The sequence below is a fragment of the Panulirus ornatus genome, chromosome 12 (assembly GCF_036320965.1).
Source record: "Panulirus ornatus isolate Po-2019 chromosome 12, ASM3632096v1, whole genome shotgun sequence".
NCBI classification, from domain to species: domain Eukaryota; kingdom Metazoa; phylum Arthropoda; class Malacostraca; order Decapoda; family Palinuridae; genus Panulirus; species Panulirus ornatus.
In genome coordinates this window covers 68,033,609-68,052,043 of record NC_092235.1, presented here as the reverse complement: position 1 = coordinate 68,052,043, position 18,435 = coordinate 68,033,609, and the positions used below count along the sequence as shown (strand labels likewise).

The following is an 18,435-nucleotide window of genomic DNA, read 5'->3' as shown; positions in this document are numbered from 1 at the left end:
CTGAGTTCTTAGGATAACTTTTGTGGATTGTTTTCAGCAACGTTGTTGTCTTGAGGAAGGTAGACTAGTAAGTTATTTCTATTTTACCACCTAACTTGACATAACTTCAGCAAGACATTTCAGGCGCTCGACAAATTTGAGTATTAGAGATATACAGATATAGCTAAGTGCTTATCCTAGTTGTGTTCATGGGTTATAGTGCCTGTCAGTAATTGTTTATGCTTGAGTCAATAATTCATTTCTTTATATCTTCCTGTAAAGTGTGTGTTACTGCATGATCAAGGATGATTTATGATATCTCTAACGAACATTTTTTTGTGGCTACACTCACCGTCCCTAACTCAACGTGACCTAATCTCAACAAGTAAACAAATGTAATCTGGCACAGCTTACACAAAAGAGAAAAACTATGAAGTTCTCATACTAGAATGCACATCACTCCGTCCTTACTTACTAAAGTTATTCAATATATATATATATATATATATATATATATATATATATATATATATATATATATATATATATATATATATATATATATATATCAGATCATATGACTTCCTTATACTGTTTACTTTTATAAAAATAAAAATGATTTTATATTACTTCATAATAGTTTGCATGAATTCGGTTCTGTTGTTTACATGAAAATGCTTCTACGTTACCATTATTGTTAGGGATACCAATTGATTTTGAATCATACACACAGAAATATATATATATATATATATATATATATATATATATATATATATATATATATATATATATATGTTAACTAAAATGTAAAGAATATTTTTCCAGACAGGTTGTGGAAGCTTTACGTTAACGTGCCAATGTAAATAATGAGCGCCGATTACCTTTTTTCTTCATTGCCATTGTTCAATGGTACACTTAATACTTGGATTGATACTCTATTCCTATGTAGATACATATAAATAAATACATTTTTAGAAATGTATAACCGTATGATTTAGATTATCGGCTGTGGGCGTGGTGATACCTGCTTTCACTAACAATGAGCTTCCCAAGCATCTACCTGTCCTGATCACCTTCACTCTACCTACAGGGAATACCAGGCCGGTCTTGATTTTTAAGTCTGACAAATTAATGATAAAGAGCTGATGTCTGGAAGGCAGTCTTGCTTGTTGCATGAAGTACTCTAATCTGGCCAGGTGGGATTCACAGCTTCCTACTGGTGACAATATTATGAGTTTTGTGTACTTGCTGCTTAAATCTGTTGCCAAGGATTCCTTCCAATAAGGTTCCTTAGTTTTCCCATTAATGAGTCGCAGGTATATTATCCAGTTCATGATCTCACTTCTTAACCTAGTCTACTGCCATTCATGTTTTACTGAGGCTCATAATTAGGGGTGCACAGGTGCCATACATATATATATGTATATATATATAACTTGCAGCCAGTCGTTATGGGTAAATATAGTCAATTATTTTCACTAAAGGTTATATTCTTTAATATTTATAATTTGTACAGTGATGCCCGATTTGGTCTATTTTATGAGCTAGTAAGTATTCGTACTTTGATGTGAGTTGCAAGAACAATACTTGTGCTAAGTGCAAAGATGACCAGGTTCAAGATATGGAATGGGTTAAGAAGAGTCGGTTTGGGTAAGGTTTGGGTTGATCAGAATTGATATATACCTCTAAAACCAATATTAATTAAGGTAAATAGCTGATTTGGCTATACTTGAAAAATGTACCCAGATATTGAGGGATTTTGTTCAGCAGTGTAAATGTAATAATTTAAGTTTCATTTTAGGGGCACCACAGAAATAATGTAAGGATTAGGAAAAAATGCATGTTAGTGATTTTACACATATATAATCGACACAGATTGGGGAATGTGGTCTGTAGCACGACTTTTTTTCTTGTGGTGGTAAATATAGTGGGAAAGGCAGTGTTTATTAGGGATAATGTGGATTAAAAGTGAGGGAAAGGCTTCTAGCAATCAACTGAACCTGTGAAAACCTTGCAGTACCTAACTTTCCCTACAGTCCTAAATATACCATATTTTCAGTATGTAAGACAATGAGTTATGGTCACTTACATACGCTGGTTGATTTGTTTACCTTACCTGCTCCAATGCATGCAAGTTTTATATCAGGAGGAAAACGATACTGGAGAACAATACAGGATATTAAAGTAAATCATAGCCCTTAGGTGAGCTTTTTGCAGGTTTTACCAATGTAAATTTGTATTTCTCTGACTTTTATCTTAGCATTTTATTTGATTATCATAGTGATTCTGTCACTTTGTAAAAAAAAAAAAGAGATAATGCTCCCCTAGTCCACATCACTTCTTACAGACACCTCCAAAAAATTATGGATTTCCATGGTACACATATCAATAAACTTCTTTTATGTTGCAGAAGTTATTCAAGCCAAGGAAACATATTTTAGTACATTGGTTTTTATGCAACTGTAAGGTAATTGTAGAGGGGAGGGTTATGATGTGGAAAAAAATGTAAGTTAAAAGTATTTTAGTTACTTTAAAATTCAACAGAACTCTTGAAATCTCCCTTAAATTCCCATGGCAAGCTAGATTATCTCTATATTCAATATTCATTAAAACATTTGTTTGCATTCAGTTGATAAGTTTGTTCTCCGAATGTTTACTTCGACCACATGAAAATTGGCTGGAGTATGACGAAACCGCCTGGTGTATCTTGACCATAATCCTGAAAATAAAGGTACATCTTGGCTTCTCAGTGAAGCTGGGTGTGGTTTTCATGTTCTGTTGACTCATACTAGTGTTTTACTTACATTTACCTTTTCCCACCTATCATAAACATTTTTGTAGGTAAAAAATAATGCTTGAAATTATGGTTGCCTTGCCACAGATCACTTCTGCATAGTGTTTACAGTGTCCACAAAAAGCTTTGACCAACCCCCATATATTTTCAAAGGCCATACATGGCTAAAGTTTAATGTTACTACAAGTATATGATGCCCTCAAGTGAAATCATTATGCTTCTGGTCACTGAGACTAGTGTTTTTAATGGTGTGAGCACCTGCAACCCATAGTGGTTTTTCCTTAGGCTAGATTGAGGGAAAGATGTTCTATCTTTACTCTTCCAGTATGCTCCTTTACTTTGGGAATTTTGCCTGTGCAGCCACTGCATTACAGTTTCCCTCTATCAGTGGCCTGTTAAGGGTAAGGCACTAAAGGCTAAGCAGCGGCACTGTGGTTTATTAGTTATGGAGATTCTTTTGCCGTGACCACCCCTTTGAGGGAGTTCCAGGTGGGAACAAACGTTAGATAGATAGATAGAGAACCACAGTTATATTTCAAATGAAATATTGAAATTTTGGGTCTATGTCAGCTGCAAGTTGGAAGTTGAGTGAGATTTTCATAGATACTGTTGATTCTTAGACACTTCACCAATTTATACTTCTTCATACCACACTTTTAATTTACCTTCATATCCTCTCCATGGTGACCTGTTCATTATCTTATAAGCTTTTGGTCCAAATCACACTTTGATCTCTAAAAACTCTGATAAGTGTAAGAAATGCATTGGTACCAGTTCCATTAAGTTTCATAAAGAAATAGAGTGGAAACCTTAAACTCGAGATTTACCAAAAGCATAGTATTACTCAACAAGACTTGTATTATTTGACAGATGCATCAGCTGCCGCTACACTTCAGCACCTCAGAGTTACCACAGTCATTGCACTTCAGGTCTGCAGCTGCAGGAGTGGTAGCAGGATTTTTAGTCCCAGTTCTGCTACCCTTCTTCCACTTTGGCATAATCTCTCATCTCTGGGATGAATTCAATTACAAAGTTGACCGCAATTTGTGTTCATGTTCTTGTTGGGACACTATTTTTAAAGGTAAGATTAATATGCTCCATTTTAGTAAAACTCCTCTCCTTATCTGTACCTTATTTTCACTATAGAAAAACTTCAGTTTTTTGTCTGTTTGTGTCTAGGTACACCAAGGGAGTTGCAAGACACACTCAACTAACCCTCTTATACAGTTGCTGAAGATTTATCCATTTCCATGGCTGGAAAAATAATTATTGGCTGGTGGGTGATATTTTAATCAGAAATTTACACAAGCTAATCATTCTGATGTAGTAAAATTACATAAAGGATGAAAGAGAAAGATGGGTTGAGGATCCCCATAGAAAATTTTAAGTAACAATAAACAAAAAGATATCTAATGAAGAAAATGTTTGTATTTGGTGTGCTACAAGCAATGTCATGAGCTTTAGTGATATTTATAATGTTGTCAGGCATAGACATTTAGGTAAAAGAAAGTTTAGTTACATATCATACAGATGATGTAAGAGTTAATAAAATGATACAGTCAAAAAGAATGTAAAATATCAATATAAAAGTGGACAAGAGAACTTAATGGAATTCACTGATGGAACTTATGAACAAAAGTCATGAAATTGTTAACATTATATCATTATTACAATACAGAGATGACCATCAGAGTTAGTAAAATGGTACTGTTGGAAAAATGCAAATTATCAGTATATATGTGGGCAGAAGAGAAAATAGAATTTACTGATGGAACATCAGATTTTTGTGATTATGTTCTTGTATCTTTTTCAGGAATATATGAGAGAGGGCCAGCAGGTTACAAGCATGTGTACTTCAACATCACTTCCAGTACTTTCAAGATTTGGACTGTGACAGTCCTGGCTGTCATACTCTTATATGAAACAATCAAGAGAGTGGTGAGGTTGTACTTGGCTGGAGGGGTGAGTTTTAGTCTGAAAGAGATTGGTTTTTAAATGCACTGGTAACCTCCACCCATGTTGAGAAGGGTTCCTCAGATGTGCATCCTACATTCCCTTTGACTAAGCTAACCTTCTGTCCATCATACGAGTCTTTCTTTATTCCTGCCCAGTGATTCAGCTTCTTAACTAGCTTCCAATGTGGCAAGTGTCATGTGCTTCTAGCAGTTCAGATACATAAAATCTACCAGTCTTCCCTTTTGTCTAAGACAGAACCCACTCTCTTGTAGAAATTTGAGAGGCTTGTTAAAAGGATACTAGAATGTTACAAAGTATACTCATCTGAGAGACTGGTTTGTAACTCAGTACCCCTTCATGTTTCTTTTTTTAAAGGTGTGTTGTTTACCCTATTCCACTACCTTAGCTCTTTGCCTCAATCCAGCAACATCCTTAACAGTATTTCAAGTGGTTTGTCTGGTGTATCTGCATACAGTCTTCAGCGCATATGGTGAAATTTCATTTGTATGGGTTTTGACTTTTCAGTGTTTTGTTTATATATTTTCTAGTGTCTCAGTATTTTCCAAAACCTCACAGCATAGATGTTGAAGGATCATGATAATATGGTCCTGGGGAGAATGAATGTTATATATATCCCATGTTTCATAAAAGGTGACTAAGAGGGGTGAGTGAAGACTGGAAGTCATACCCTCCTGTGTTATTACTTCCCGAAAGAAAGAGCAGAGGTCAGAGCATAGTGAGAATTTTTCTTCTGAGAGCTCAGTTATCTGTTCGTGGTCTTACCCTACTTAAGCAGGAAACAGAGGATAGGTGCTAGAGATAGAAAGGTGTAAAATCATATCATAAAATCAAAATTTAGAATTGAATTACTCCATTTGGTGCACAATTGAATTTTTTAAACTATCAAGTACCAAAAAATTTTTACTATTATTATTTTTGACTAGGTGCACAAAAATATAAAAAAACAATTTTTCTTTTGAATTATGATTTAACCATTCTTAGTTTAGGTATGATACATTATTTACTAGATGCAAGCCTAAGTATTTAAGGAAAGAAATCATGTTTCCTGGCGCTACCTAACTGAAGCATGGGGTAGCGATGCTGTTTCCTGTGGGGTGAGGTAGCAACAGGAATGGATGAGGGTAAGTAAGTATGAATATGTACATATGTATATATGTATATGTCTGTGTATGTATATGTTGATATGTAAAGGTATGTATATGTGCGTGTGTGGGCATTTATGTATTTATATGTATATATGAGTAGATGGGCCATTCTTCGTCTGTTTCCTGGCGCTACCTCACTGATGCAGGAAACAGCAATTGTTTTATAGATAAATGTAAAAATATATAATGATTCTATTCTTACTGATTAATACGCATAAACATTCCCCATTTAGGAAGAACTTTTATCTATCAGATTGGCTAATTATAAGTACGGGCATTGGGACTTGGTGGTGAGCACTATAGGCAGTGATGTGGACTGCAGATTCAGTGAGTCCCAGGAGAAGGTGCAAAGACATCTACCATGGTCAATAGCGGGTTACTAAGGCCCCCAGGCAACTTCAGTGACTTAACCTTTGTTTTGGTTGCCATCTATCACCAGCCTACAATGTAAGATTTCAATGTATGGCAGGAAATTATGTGCATGAATTGACTCCATTAGCATGGTGCTCCATAAGCATAGATTGATGCTAATGGTAACAAAAGATTTAAACAGAAATCTCATGTGATTCTCAGTCAGAAGTCAACTTGGGTCAGATCAGTTTGGATCACTCAATGGTTATCTCTGTTTCATGGAGGGCAAAGCCCTGGACTACACAACAATGCATTATCAGCTCACTCCCAGCTTATGGTGTCTCATCATCAACTAGAATACCTTTTGGAAAGTTGCTTTGAATCTCAGTGCAGTGACTTAGTGAGGCTGCAGGCCAAATGATGGCATTATAGTTAAAAGAAGCTTTTTTGTCACTAAAGGCTTGTACCAGAGACAGCTCTTCCTGCTACTCTACTGGATGGGAAAGATCCCACATCATAGATGGGGCTTCCATTTCACAGAAGACCATGTAAGTGCAAAATTGTGGAAGAGAAAACAAAAGTTCTTGTTTATCAACATAAAGGAGCTGTTGGTATCATTTTTCTTCATCTCCCAGAAAGTCTTGAGTCCAGGAACCCTTTCCTTTCACTAATAGGCAAAGGCTCAAGGAGACCTTTTATCTTTTGGAGTGAGCCCCCTCCCCCAAAAAAAATCCGTAACGAAGTACAAAGGCCTGTTTCTCCAGGCTTCTTCTCTTTAAGGAGTTTCCAGTGTATCAGCAGGCACCCTATTGATTTCCATGACAGCAGAATTTTTCAACAGGAAATGATGCATTCAGTTGGATCCCTTTTGTTGGGATGATTCCTCAGATGGATCTCAACAAACCAGATGCCATGTTGCTAAACTAGGAATCTTGTGGACATTGAAGTCACTAAAATGAGTATCTCTGATCATAACACTATGGAAGTGTCCTACAAATTATAAAGTAGAGGTAGACTATTGCAATCCAAGTGAAAGAAGGGATGATGAAAGTATTAAAAACTACTTTTTTTTGTCATTCACCTCATTAGTGAGGTAGTGTCAAGAACAGATGACTGAACATTAGAGAGAAAAATCCTCATTTGGCTCCCTTCTCTGTTCTTTCTTTTGGAAAGTAAAAATAGGAGGGAAGGATTTCCAGGCCCCTGCACCCATGCCTTTTAGTCACCTTCTACAATGTGCACAGTATACGTGGGCAGTATTCTTTCTACACTATCCCCAGGGATAAACTTCATTATCTACTTTGGCAAAATACAATGTGACATTGATAATAATATGATAGAGAACATAAATTGGAATGGTTTTAGTGAAAGCTCTGCTAGTACATAGTTGTTTTTCACCAGTATAGATCACTTGGTTACCGAATTAGTGACATGCAAGGGAAAATATATAGAGAATTATACCAAGAGAAGGAAATTAGCAGATTATTAGAAAAATAAAATGGGGAAAAAATGATATACAATAAGCAGAAAAAGTATGGAACAGTTAAAAGAAAAATAAGAAATGCTAACAAAAAATAATGGTGTCTTTTGTAAGCAAGAATGATTGAATGAAGGAAAGGATATTCAAAGCTTAGATGCAAATTCAAAAGTACTTTAAGTATTTGCATGCATGAACATAGAACAAGAAAATAATGATAGATTAGACTTTTTAAAGATGATATCTGTGTAAATGATATCAGAAAAGTATACCATATGTTAATGAACAAGTAGTAGTAGTAAGTATTCAACATAAGAGAGAATGAAGAAATGAAGTTCAAATATTCAGTGACTATGATGCGCATACACTTTGGATGATAAATACTTCTGAAGAGTCATCAAGCTTCTGCATCTGTAAAACTACTTTCATGTTACAAGCTGTAAAGAGATTATGAAACTTCACTAACAGAGCTTGAGATGTGGTCACTACAGCAAGTAAATTTTAACTGGTATGATATTTTCAGAAATGAATGTTTCATTTTCTTGGCAACATGATTATGATATCACCCCCACTGGTATGCTTTCAAAAGTGCTAGATTAAAAGTTATAAAACCCCATGTCCCACATGGAAGCAGGAAACCTGTGAAGGCTTTGTGCATCAGACTGGATTAAGTCACATTCACTGTTTTTTTTTTTTTTTTAGATTTAAGACCACTTTTTTATTGATTGCAGTTGATAATATTTACTGTATTATTTAGATATGTATTTCAGACTGACTTATCAAAAATCAGCACATTCCTGGAATTGTTGTTTGTTTTGTGATACCCTAGATACGTGTGTCCATGTTGGTTCTGCTGGGTGCTAGTATCTACCCTCACTACTACTCTTGGTGGTCCTACTTCAATTATTGGAATGATGACTTCTACAACCAGTGGAACCACCAGCTTTTCTTTTCTATCACGGAGATGGCCTCAACTATCAGTGTCGTATATTTGTTAGACAAGTAAGTTCAAAGAGACATATTTATTTTGAAGAATTATTTATTTCATAAGTCAACAATATGCAGGTCTCAGAAGTAAAAGTTGTTGGTATTCCCTTCAAGATTCAGAAAAATTAGCTTGAGCCTACATCTAGAAATGATTTTGGACATGTAAAAGGAAGAGATTTGTTTATTATTTATAAAAGAAGCATGTAATTTACTCTAATCATCCACATGTTAATTGTTCTCATTGACATTGCCATTCTGCACTCAATCTCTTTTGGTATTTCTTCACTCCATTATTATTTCCAAGGTCACTTACTTCCATCACTCTTCTCACCAACATTGTTTCCCTTTTTCCAAAAATCTTTTCAAATCTTCACCCTCACCTCCAAAAAATAGTGATTAGACATCCCACCAGCTGCCCCTCTCAGCATATTTACATCCATAAGTCTCGCTTTTACATGCCTATCAATAATTGTAATCCACTAGTGCCTCCTACTCAAATGCATATACTTGTGTATGTCCCTCTTTTTATACCAAGTAGTCCCAGTCACCAGTCCTTTTTCAGCACGCAAGGTGTTCATCATTTCCATTACACAAAACAGCAAGAGACTGAGTGTGAACAAATGTGGCCCTTTTTTGTCTGTTTTCCTGGTGCTACCATGCTGAAGCAGGGGATAGTGATGCTGTTTCTTGTTGGGTGGGGTAGTGCCAGGAATGGATGAAGGCAAGCATGAATATATACATGTGTATATATGTAATGTCTGCACATGTATATGTATGTATATATTGACATGAATATGTATGTATATGTGTGTATGTGGGTATTTATGTATGTATATGTGTATATGAGTGGATGGGCCATTCTTCGTCTGTTTCCTGGCCCCACCTCGTTGACTCGGGAAACAGCAATTAAGTATGATAAATATAAATATAAATATAAATATATCCCTGGGGATAGGGGGGAAAGAATACTTCTCACATAGGAGCAATAGATAGAAGGAGTAGGTAGGAACATTAGGTGGGAGCGTTAAGTAGAAGTAAGAGGCTGGCTCTGTAGGTAAAAACATTAAGTAGAAAGAGTCATTTGGAACATTAGGTCGAAGCCTCTGAAAACACTGCGCAAGAGTTACCGTGTCAGTGGCCTATTAAGGGTGAGGTACTAGAGGCTAAAAAGCAGCACTGTAGTTCACTAGTTGTGGAGACTCTTTTGCCATGGCCTCCCCCTTAAGGAAGTTCCTGAAGGAAGCAGACATCAGAGATATAAATAGATAGCTGGATAGGTTAGTGGATGGAAAGCTGATGAGTATGTGCCTTGAAACACTTGTGGCTTCTTTACTTTTATGATATATTTAAATCAACCACACTGAAGTTTTTGGAGCACTTTCCTGTACATTCATTACCCCTCTCAGTTTTAAAAATTCCTGCTTGAAAGCTGTACTACCAGGTTGGATGCCACCTTTGTAATGAATAATGAAATCCTTTGTGGACCATCTCCATCTACTTCTGCCTGTTTGAATCAAGTTTATGTTAATATGAAAACTATTACTTGATCAGAACAAGTCATTACATAATGTTATCTTTTTTTCAGAAGCATAAGTGTAACTGCAAAACAAGCCCTTATCATTATTGACATTGCCATTCTTCACATCATGACCTCAGGTTTTGATCAGTTTATCAGCAATGTTGTTCAGGGGAATGGTATGCTTCATCAGGTAAGAGTTTCAGGTGTACATGTAGATCATATAAAGCTTATCCAAAACTCCCTTATAGATACTTGTGCATTTACTGTCTCAGTGATTTATGGATTAAATTGGCATGCACTTGATTTCAATTTTACATTTTACCTTGCTTCCTTTATTTCACCCACACAGTTTGTCTCTTTGCATAACCACATTATCATAATCTCCAAACCAGCTCAGTAAAATAATCTGATCCTTTTTAATTACCCTTTACTGGAATGCATACAGCCGCATACATCTTTAATGTAACTTTGTCATTTTCAAAAACCCATAACTAGAATTCATAAATCCTCCTGATGCTGTCATTCTCTGTCATATACACTGCATAAACTTTGCACCTGCATCTTCGGAAACATTGTACACACAGAAATCCTGTAATTAGTTGTCTCCATATTGGAGTTCATCTCTTGGTCAGCACTTGGCTTCCATGAAGGCTCATTTTTGCAGTGTATCCTTTACATTAATTACACATTAGAACATATTTCTAGAGTTTTGTTCCCTTTCACAACTGTCAGTTTTTCTCACGTCATTAATCTCCCAAAATGTTTTCTTATTCTCCCTGGAGTTTACTGATTTTGTTAATCTATCTGTTTATCTGTATCTTTGATGCCCGTTCCCTCTGGGAACTCCGTTGAAGGAGTGGCCACAGCAAAAGTCTTCATAACTGGTGAACTCCAGTGCTGCTTCTTAGCCTTTTGTGCCTCACCCTCAACAGGCCACTGGCAGAGGGCAATTCAGCATAGTGTTTCCATAGGCTCCTATCTAATGTTCTTACCAACATATACACGCATCTACATATTCATACTTGCTGCCTTCATCCATCCCCATTGCCAACCTGCCACACATGAAATAGTGTTCCCCCCCTCCAGCAAGGTAACGCCAAGAAAGCAGACAAAAAAAAAGGCCACTTTCGTTAACACTCGGTCTCTAGCTGTCATGTGTAATGCACCAAAACCACAGCTCCCTATCCACATCCAGGCCTCACAGACCTTTCCATGGTCTACCCCAGATGCTTCACAAGCCCTGGTTAAGTCCATTGACAGCATTTCGACCCCAGTACACCACATTGTTCCTGTTCACTCTGTTCCTTGCATGCCTCTCACCTTCCTGCATGTTCAAGGCCCTGATCACTCAAAATCTTTTTTTACTCCATCCTTCTACGTCCAATTTGGTCTCTTGCTTCTTCTTCTTCTCTCTACCTGTGACACATATATCCTCTTTGTCAATCTTTCCTTACTCATTCTCTCCTTATGTCCAAACAATTTCAACACACCCTCTTCCGCTTTCTCAACAACACTCTTTTTATTTCCACACATCTCTCTTACCCTTTCATTACTTAATCAAACCACCTCACACCACATATTGTCCTCAAGCATTTCATTTCCAACACATCCACCCTCTTCCGTACAACCCTGTCTATAACCCATGCCTTGCAACCATATAACAGGGCATGCGAAACGTCTGTGGTAAACCGTGGAAAGTTCTGTGGTACACATATGTGAATAGGGAGCTGTGGTTTCGGTGCATTTCACATGACAGCTAGAGACTGAGTGTGAATGAATGTGGCCTATTTTGTCTGTTTTCTAGTGTTACCTCGCTGAAGCAGGGGGAAGCGATGCTGTTTACAGTGGGGCGGGGTAGCACCAGGAATGGATGAAGGCAAGTGAAAATCTTGGATGATCCTGCATTTATTATTACACCTTTCTGTACTGTCTTCATTGCAATTTTAACATGTTAAGCATATGTATGTGCAGAATGTTGATATTGGTGTTATCTGAGTAATAATTTTATGTAAAAAAAATATTATACAGGTTATTACATAAATTATAATTTTAGTAATGCTGATGCTCACTTTGTATTCCAGGTGCTACGAGATATATTCTTTATGATTCCTGATATTCTCCATTTGATCCTGCCATTATTAGAACTCAGAAAGGTTGCTCAGTCTCTCAGTGTTCCTACTCCATATATCATTTCAAACAAAGAATTCTTCTCCTCTGTAATATTTATTCTCAGTGGCTGGTTTCTCTGTTTAATGCTTTGATGTTTCATAAATACAGAAGTGGAGGTAAAAATCAGTTGGAGAATTGAGTGCTGCTGTTATTGAAAAAGATTATTTTGTTAAATTAGTTTGCTGACACTGTATACCCTTCAGGAAACTTAAATGAAGAGCCCTATTTAATAGAAAGTGCATAATTAGCTAGTACTTAAATAAGTGGCAGGTGACACTACTGTGCTCATTGAGGTGTCAGCTTTTCATACTTACAAAGATTTGCATGTACGTTAATTTATATACTATATATTTATATCCAAAATCTCATGAAAAACTTATGACACAAAGGTATATTTGACTCTGATATAAAGTCATATCGTTAACATCTTTTAAGTCAAAATGTTAGCTCTTTTGGCAGCCAAAAATTTGGTCTGATATACCATAAACACACTCAGGGAAGGATTTAGGAGTCAATAGCCCTGGGCAAATATACCCCAACCAGTAATTCCCTTTCTTTCCATGCACAAAAGTTATGCACAGGAGTTTTAGGAATAGTTGACAGGAAAAGTAAGTGATATTTAACTCTATTTTTTTAAGTAAAAGACAAACATTTTTGCAAAACTTTTTTTTTATTTTGAATAATGATTACTTTTGTGCACAAACTTATAAAAAAAAACATTACCCAATGAACTTTCATTGTCTCTGAATCTCTTACAAAGCCCAGTAGAGGGAACATCAAGACTTCCAGCAGATAGCAATAATTATAGGGTCAAAGTCATTGGGTCCCTAATAGAATAATGAAAGGTAGAGGTGTAAGTATGGAAGTGAAAAAATGATTAAGGGACATCACGATCCTCCCAACCCTGACCTATGCAACTGAAACATGGATTTGGAATAAATCACAGAGGTCAAGAATCTAGGCTATGGAAATGAGCTATTTGAGAGGAGCATGTAGTATGATTAGACAGAATGAAAAAAGAAATGTTGGGATGTAAGAGAGATATGATATGGCAGGGAATGCAAAGGAAATGAACAACGAAGTGGTAGAGTGGATAAAGTGCAATACATCCTTTGAGGTGGTTTGGGCGCATGGAAAGAATGCAAGATGGGGTGTTTACAAGAAGAGTGTATGGTGGTATAAATATAGGGGTTGGTGTGAGAGGAAGATCACCTGTGACATGGAGAAATAGAGTGTAAGAGTAAGAGTACTGGAGGGAGAGAAATGGTGGAAGAATGCATCTAATGGTGTATGTGAGGAAGGCATATAAGGACATGGATAAGTGGGGACTCTTTTACCATGGACACCCCCTTGATGGGAGTTCCCAGAGGGGATAGATATTAGCCATATAGATAGATAGATAACAATAGACAGGAATTACAAATGAAGATATGGTTGATAAGATGGAAAGTAGCATGGAGGTACATACTTGTTTGCCCACTTGAGGAATGATTACTACCTTTTTTGTAAGGCTTGTGATAGACAAAAATGTCATGGAAAAAGAAGAGACAAGGAAAGGTATTTATGAACACATGGATAATAAGGGTGGCTTGACCTAGTTCTGGTTATTTTTTTATGGAATAAATCAGAGTGACTAAGGCTGGTGACCTACTTGATTGCTAGATTTAGGATTTACTCCAGTTTTTCAGAAATCTCAAAATTAAGTTTTATAAAGCAGTCAAAAAGAAGAAATCTTAAAAGCCAATAAGAACTCCCCACATGGGATGGGTATACCATCAACTTTTCACTTTATTTGTTCTAGATTTCGCAATACAGTTAATAGACTGCGACAGACTACAATTATGGCAAACTTAAGTCGTACAGCTTTAATAATAAAAGAATTGCAGCTCATTATCTGTGATGCATAAGTATTTAAGGTGAAATGAGGCAGTTACTTAACATATGTGATTTACTAAGCAGAAAAGAGAGCAACACCGTAAATATATTTAAGATGAGATATATCAAATTTTTTAGTTTCAGTCTATGTGCCCTCTTAGTTACTTATAAAGTGTATATTTATTTCTCCTTGAGCCATTTTTTCTTTTTCTTTTTTATTCTCTAACACGAATCCATATGGTTGTGACCTCTTCCACCATTAAAAACAGCCTTAGAAAAACCCATTAGGATGTTGTTATTTTTCTTCCTTCGTATTTGTAAAATTCATAGTATCATTTGCATACATGGTAGCAATCCTCTACATCTGTATCTCTCTTCCCTCAGTGTACAACTTTCTTTTAGACCATATTTTTCACACTACCTTTTTACTTTTATTAGATGTTATACTTTCTTCCCAGTCCCAGCATCTCATTTTTACTATTCATAACACCCCTCTATTGGTTCCATTTGTCTCATGATTTAAGTTTTGTAATGTTTTCAAACTTCATTTAAGTAATTTTGAGAAGTTGCTGTCATAATATTTCTTGAATGTTATCAGAATCACCCTCTCAAACTAGTAAGGGTGGTATGAAATATATATCCCCTCCATGTTTTTCAAGTCAATTAATGCAATATTTTTAAGAATTCTAAAACTAAAGAGACCCTCAATGAAAATACTATTGGTGATTTATCAAAGGAAAAAATGAAAATACTATTGGTGATTTATCAAAGGAAAAAATGATAAGATATTTAGTATTTGGATTTTATGAATGTATTTTTTTTAATACTCCAAGGAGTTTTCATGCCAGGTTTTAAATAGGTCCAGCTGAATTTTTTTAAGGCAATACCTTACACATTGACAAAATACCAAAGGGCTGAGTATGTACCAAAATATTTTTGTACATAACCTTTGCTTTGCATGAGTACAGTATGTGCAGATTTACTCTTGTATGATATATTTTTTGACAAGTTTTACAAAACATGGGATGGGTTGCACTCGTGTGCACTGCCTTAGCAAGGCCCACAACCAGGGCCTAGAAGAGTCATCTCAGGCCGCATTGGTGCTTTTTATTCTGGGCCCTTTAAGTGTCTCTTCCCTTTACTTTCCCCCACACTTCACCCTTAATACCAAATATTATCTCCCTGTAAACATCTTCCTATCAGTTGCCCATGTTTGCTTGCTATTTAAATTTTGTGTGAGTTTTGCTATACTGCTAAGGCTTATAGTAATGGTGAGAACACTGAGCTCAAATATTTTATTCTAAGTAGCATGGTTGCTCCCAAAAAAATAGTTAATACTCTGTGACAAAGGTGTATTCAGGCAAGAAGAAAATTTTCAGTGAATAATTCAAGTTAATGAAATATGGTGACTTGGAAAATTTCTAAATATGTTGGCCTCATCAATAAAATCTGCTTTGCAATGGTCAAGTGCAAATAAGCTTAATCCCAACATGAAAATATCTGGTATACTTTGGGAAAAGATGATAGATTTATTTTTAAATTGTTCAGTAAATGATTTTATGATTATTATAACAAAGCATTAATAATTATTGCAGTACTTTTGATTATTACTACCAATGTACATTTTGAATTAGTCGAAAAAGAACATTTACAGGTGCCAATGTGAAAATGGTTTTATCGCTTAAGTCTTGAGTGTTTTTGATTGTGCAGGGGTTATGAAGTGCAGACCAATATACAGATGAAGTGCAACACAAGTTTGCTAAAAAGGATATTGACACTACCATACTACAATGCAATGCAGTGGTTATGTTCCAAGTTTCATGAAACTGGATCGTTGTGAGCATGCCTTGATCCAGCAGGCTGGCAGTAGTAACACAACATATTGGATTGCATAGTGCAAAGCCTGAAAAAGTCTGTCCATAAATTAGCACAGCAGATGGGTGCATTGTATATGGTAGGTGTAAAGTAACTTTTGGCTCACCATGTATATGTAGATAACTAGATATAGGTCTGTTTACCAGTTGTCAGTTACTGTATATTAATGCTCAGAAAGTTGTCCAATATTGTTAAGCTCACTGTTGTGAGTTCAAAAGAAATCATCATAGCACATCATCTTTGATCTTACCGCAAGCAAATGAGATAGTAAATACTAGTGCAGCTACTATGATAAGCACTACTATGATAGTATCATAGGGGTCACGTCAGATTTATTAAAACATAGATACTACCAGCTACTTTTCTCTTGCTTAAGCACTCACCTTAAAGGGAGATCTATTTTCACTGAAGGTGGCCTCTTAAGTCAGGAATATTGTACTTTATGGTTAAGATTTATTAATTCTCTTTTCATAAGCAGTGTATTATTTATTCTTATGATTTACCTGACTCTTGCCTGTATATAAATTGAAAGGGTGTAATTAGTTCTTGATTTCACTTTCTTTGTAGTTTCCCATTAGATCTGGATCATATACATTAAGATTTATTAATTCTCTTCTCATAAGCAGTGTATTATTTATTCTTATGATTTACCCAACTCCTGCCTGAATATAAATTGAAAGGGTGTAATTAGTTGTTGATTTCACTTTCGTTGTAGTTTCCAGTTAGATCTGAATCATATGTATTGAGATTTATTAATTCTCTTCTCATAAGCAATGTATTATTTATTCTTATGATTTACCTGACTCTTGCCTGAATATAAATTGAAAGGGTGTAATTAGTTGTTGATTTCACTTTCGTTGTAGTTTCCAGTTAGATCTGAATCATATATATTGAGATTTATTAATTCTCTTCTCACAAGCAATGTATTATTTATTCTTATGATTTACCTGACTCCTGCCTGAATATAAATTGAAAGGTTGTGATTAGTTGTTGATTTCACTTTCCTTGTAGTTTCCAGTTAGATCTGAATCATATACATTAAAATCTATTAGTTCTCTTTTCATAAGCAATGTATTATTTATTCTTATGATTTACCTGACTCCTGCCTGAATACAGATTTAAAGGGTGTTATTTAGTTGTTGAATTCACTTTCCATGTAGTTTCCAGTTGGATCTGAATCATATATATTGAGTGGTGCACCATCTTTCTACATTTGTCAAAGCTACAGCAAAGCTGAGATTTTATTCACATACTGAAAATGATAGGAGTAACATACAATAGACAGTATTAGTTTAGTGTTTCCTCTTTTTATGTAATTTGGAAGATATTAATTGACCTTTGGCATTTATAGAACAAGAATAATGCTTTACTCATCACTGTACTGTTCTCCCTTGTTTGTACTGATTTCTCAAGAACCAGATTTGCTTGTATGACATAATACCCAAATTTGTTACACTGGATCAAATTCATGTGATTGCACATAGCTTACAAAGCAAACTGACAATTCACATTTGTCTGTGATGAAAAAATAGTAAAGTCTTTTCATATTATATATTTATATTATACTTTGTCGCTGTCTCCCGCGTTTGCGAGGTAGCGCAAGGAAACAGACGAAAGAAATGGCCCAACCCCCCCCATACACATGTATATACATACGTCCACACACGCAAATATACATACCTACACAGCCTTCCACGGTTTACCCCAGACGCTTCACATGCCCTGCTTCAATCCACTGACAGCACGTCAACCCCGGTATACCACATCGCTCCAACTCACTCTATTCCTTGCCCTCCTTTCACCCTCCTGCATGTTCAGGCCCCGATCACACAAAATCTTTTTCACTCCATCTTTCCACCTCCAGTTTGGTCTCCCTCTTCTCCTTGTTCCCTCCACCTCCGACACATATATCCTCTTGGTCAATCTTTCCTCACTCATCCTCTCCATGTGCCCAAACCACTTCAAAACACCCTCTTCTGCTCTCTCAACCACGCTCTTTTTATTTCCACACATCTCTCTTACCCTTACGTTACTCACTCGATCAAACCACCTCACACCACACATTGTCCTCAAACATCTCATTTCCAGCACATCCATCCTCCTGCGCACAACTCTATCCATAGCCCACGCCTCGCAACCATACAACATTGTTGGAACCACTATTCCTTCAAACATACCCATTTTTGCTTTCCGAGATAATGTTCTCGACTTGCACACATTCTTCAAGGCCCCCAGGATTTTCGCCCCCTCCCCCACCCTATGATCCACTTCCGCTTCCATGGTT

The 18,435-nt window shown here is 36.1% G+C and overlaps 1 protein-coding gene across 2 annotated transcripts; it reads left to right on the top strand.

Moving 5' to 3' along the window:
* The first annotated feature begins 963 nt into the window (after nucleotides 1-963).
* LOC139752179 (uncharacterized) lies at nucleotides 964-17,217 on the top strand. 2 transcript variants are annotated; one of them, XM_071668139.1, is made up of 6 exons: nucleotides 964-1,082; nucleotides 3,647-3,857; nucleotides 4,590-4,738; nucleotides 8,556-8,728; nucleotides 10,299-10,422; nucleotides 12,314-17,217. In XM_071668139.1, the coding sequence occupies exons 2-6, from the start codon at nucleotides 3,647-3,649 to the stop codon at nucleotides 12,491-12,493; spliced, it is 837 nt and encodes a 278-aa protein (XP_071524240.1). In that variant the 5' UTR covers nucleotides 964-1,082; the 3' UTR covers nucleotides 12,494-17,217. The 2 variants fall into 2 exon arrangements, with proteins under 2 accessions (XP_071524240.1, XP_071524239.1); XM_071668138.1 differs by having other exon boundaries at nucleotides 983-1,178.
* Nucleotides 17,218-18,435: the final 1,218 nt, after the last annotated feature.

Excerpts from the sequence above, each read along its gene's own strand:
- LOC139752179 (XM_071668139.1), top strand. The coding sequence starts at position 3,647 with ATGCATCAGCTGCCGCTACACTTCAGCACCTCAGAGTTACCACAGTCA. Across the intron at positions 3,858-4,589 it reads TTGGGACACTATTTTTAAAG|GAATATATGAGAGAGGGCCA; the intron begins GTAAGATTAATA and ends TATCTTTTTCAG. Across the intron at positions 4,739-8,555 it reads GGTTGTACTTGGCTGGAGGG|ATACGTGTGTCCATGTTGGT; the intron begins GTGAGTTTTAGT and ends GTGATACCCTAG.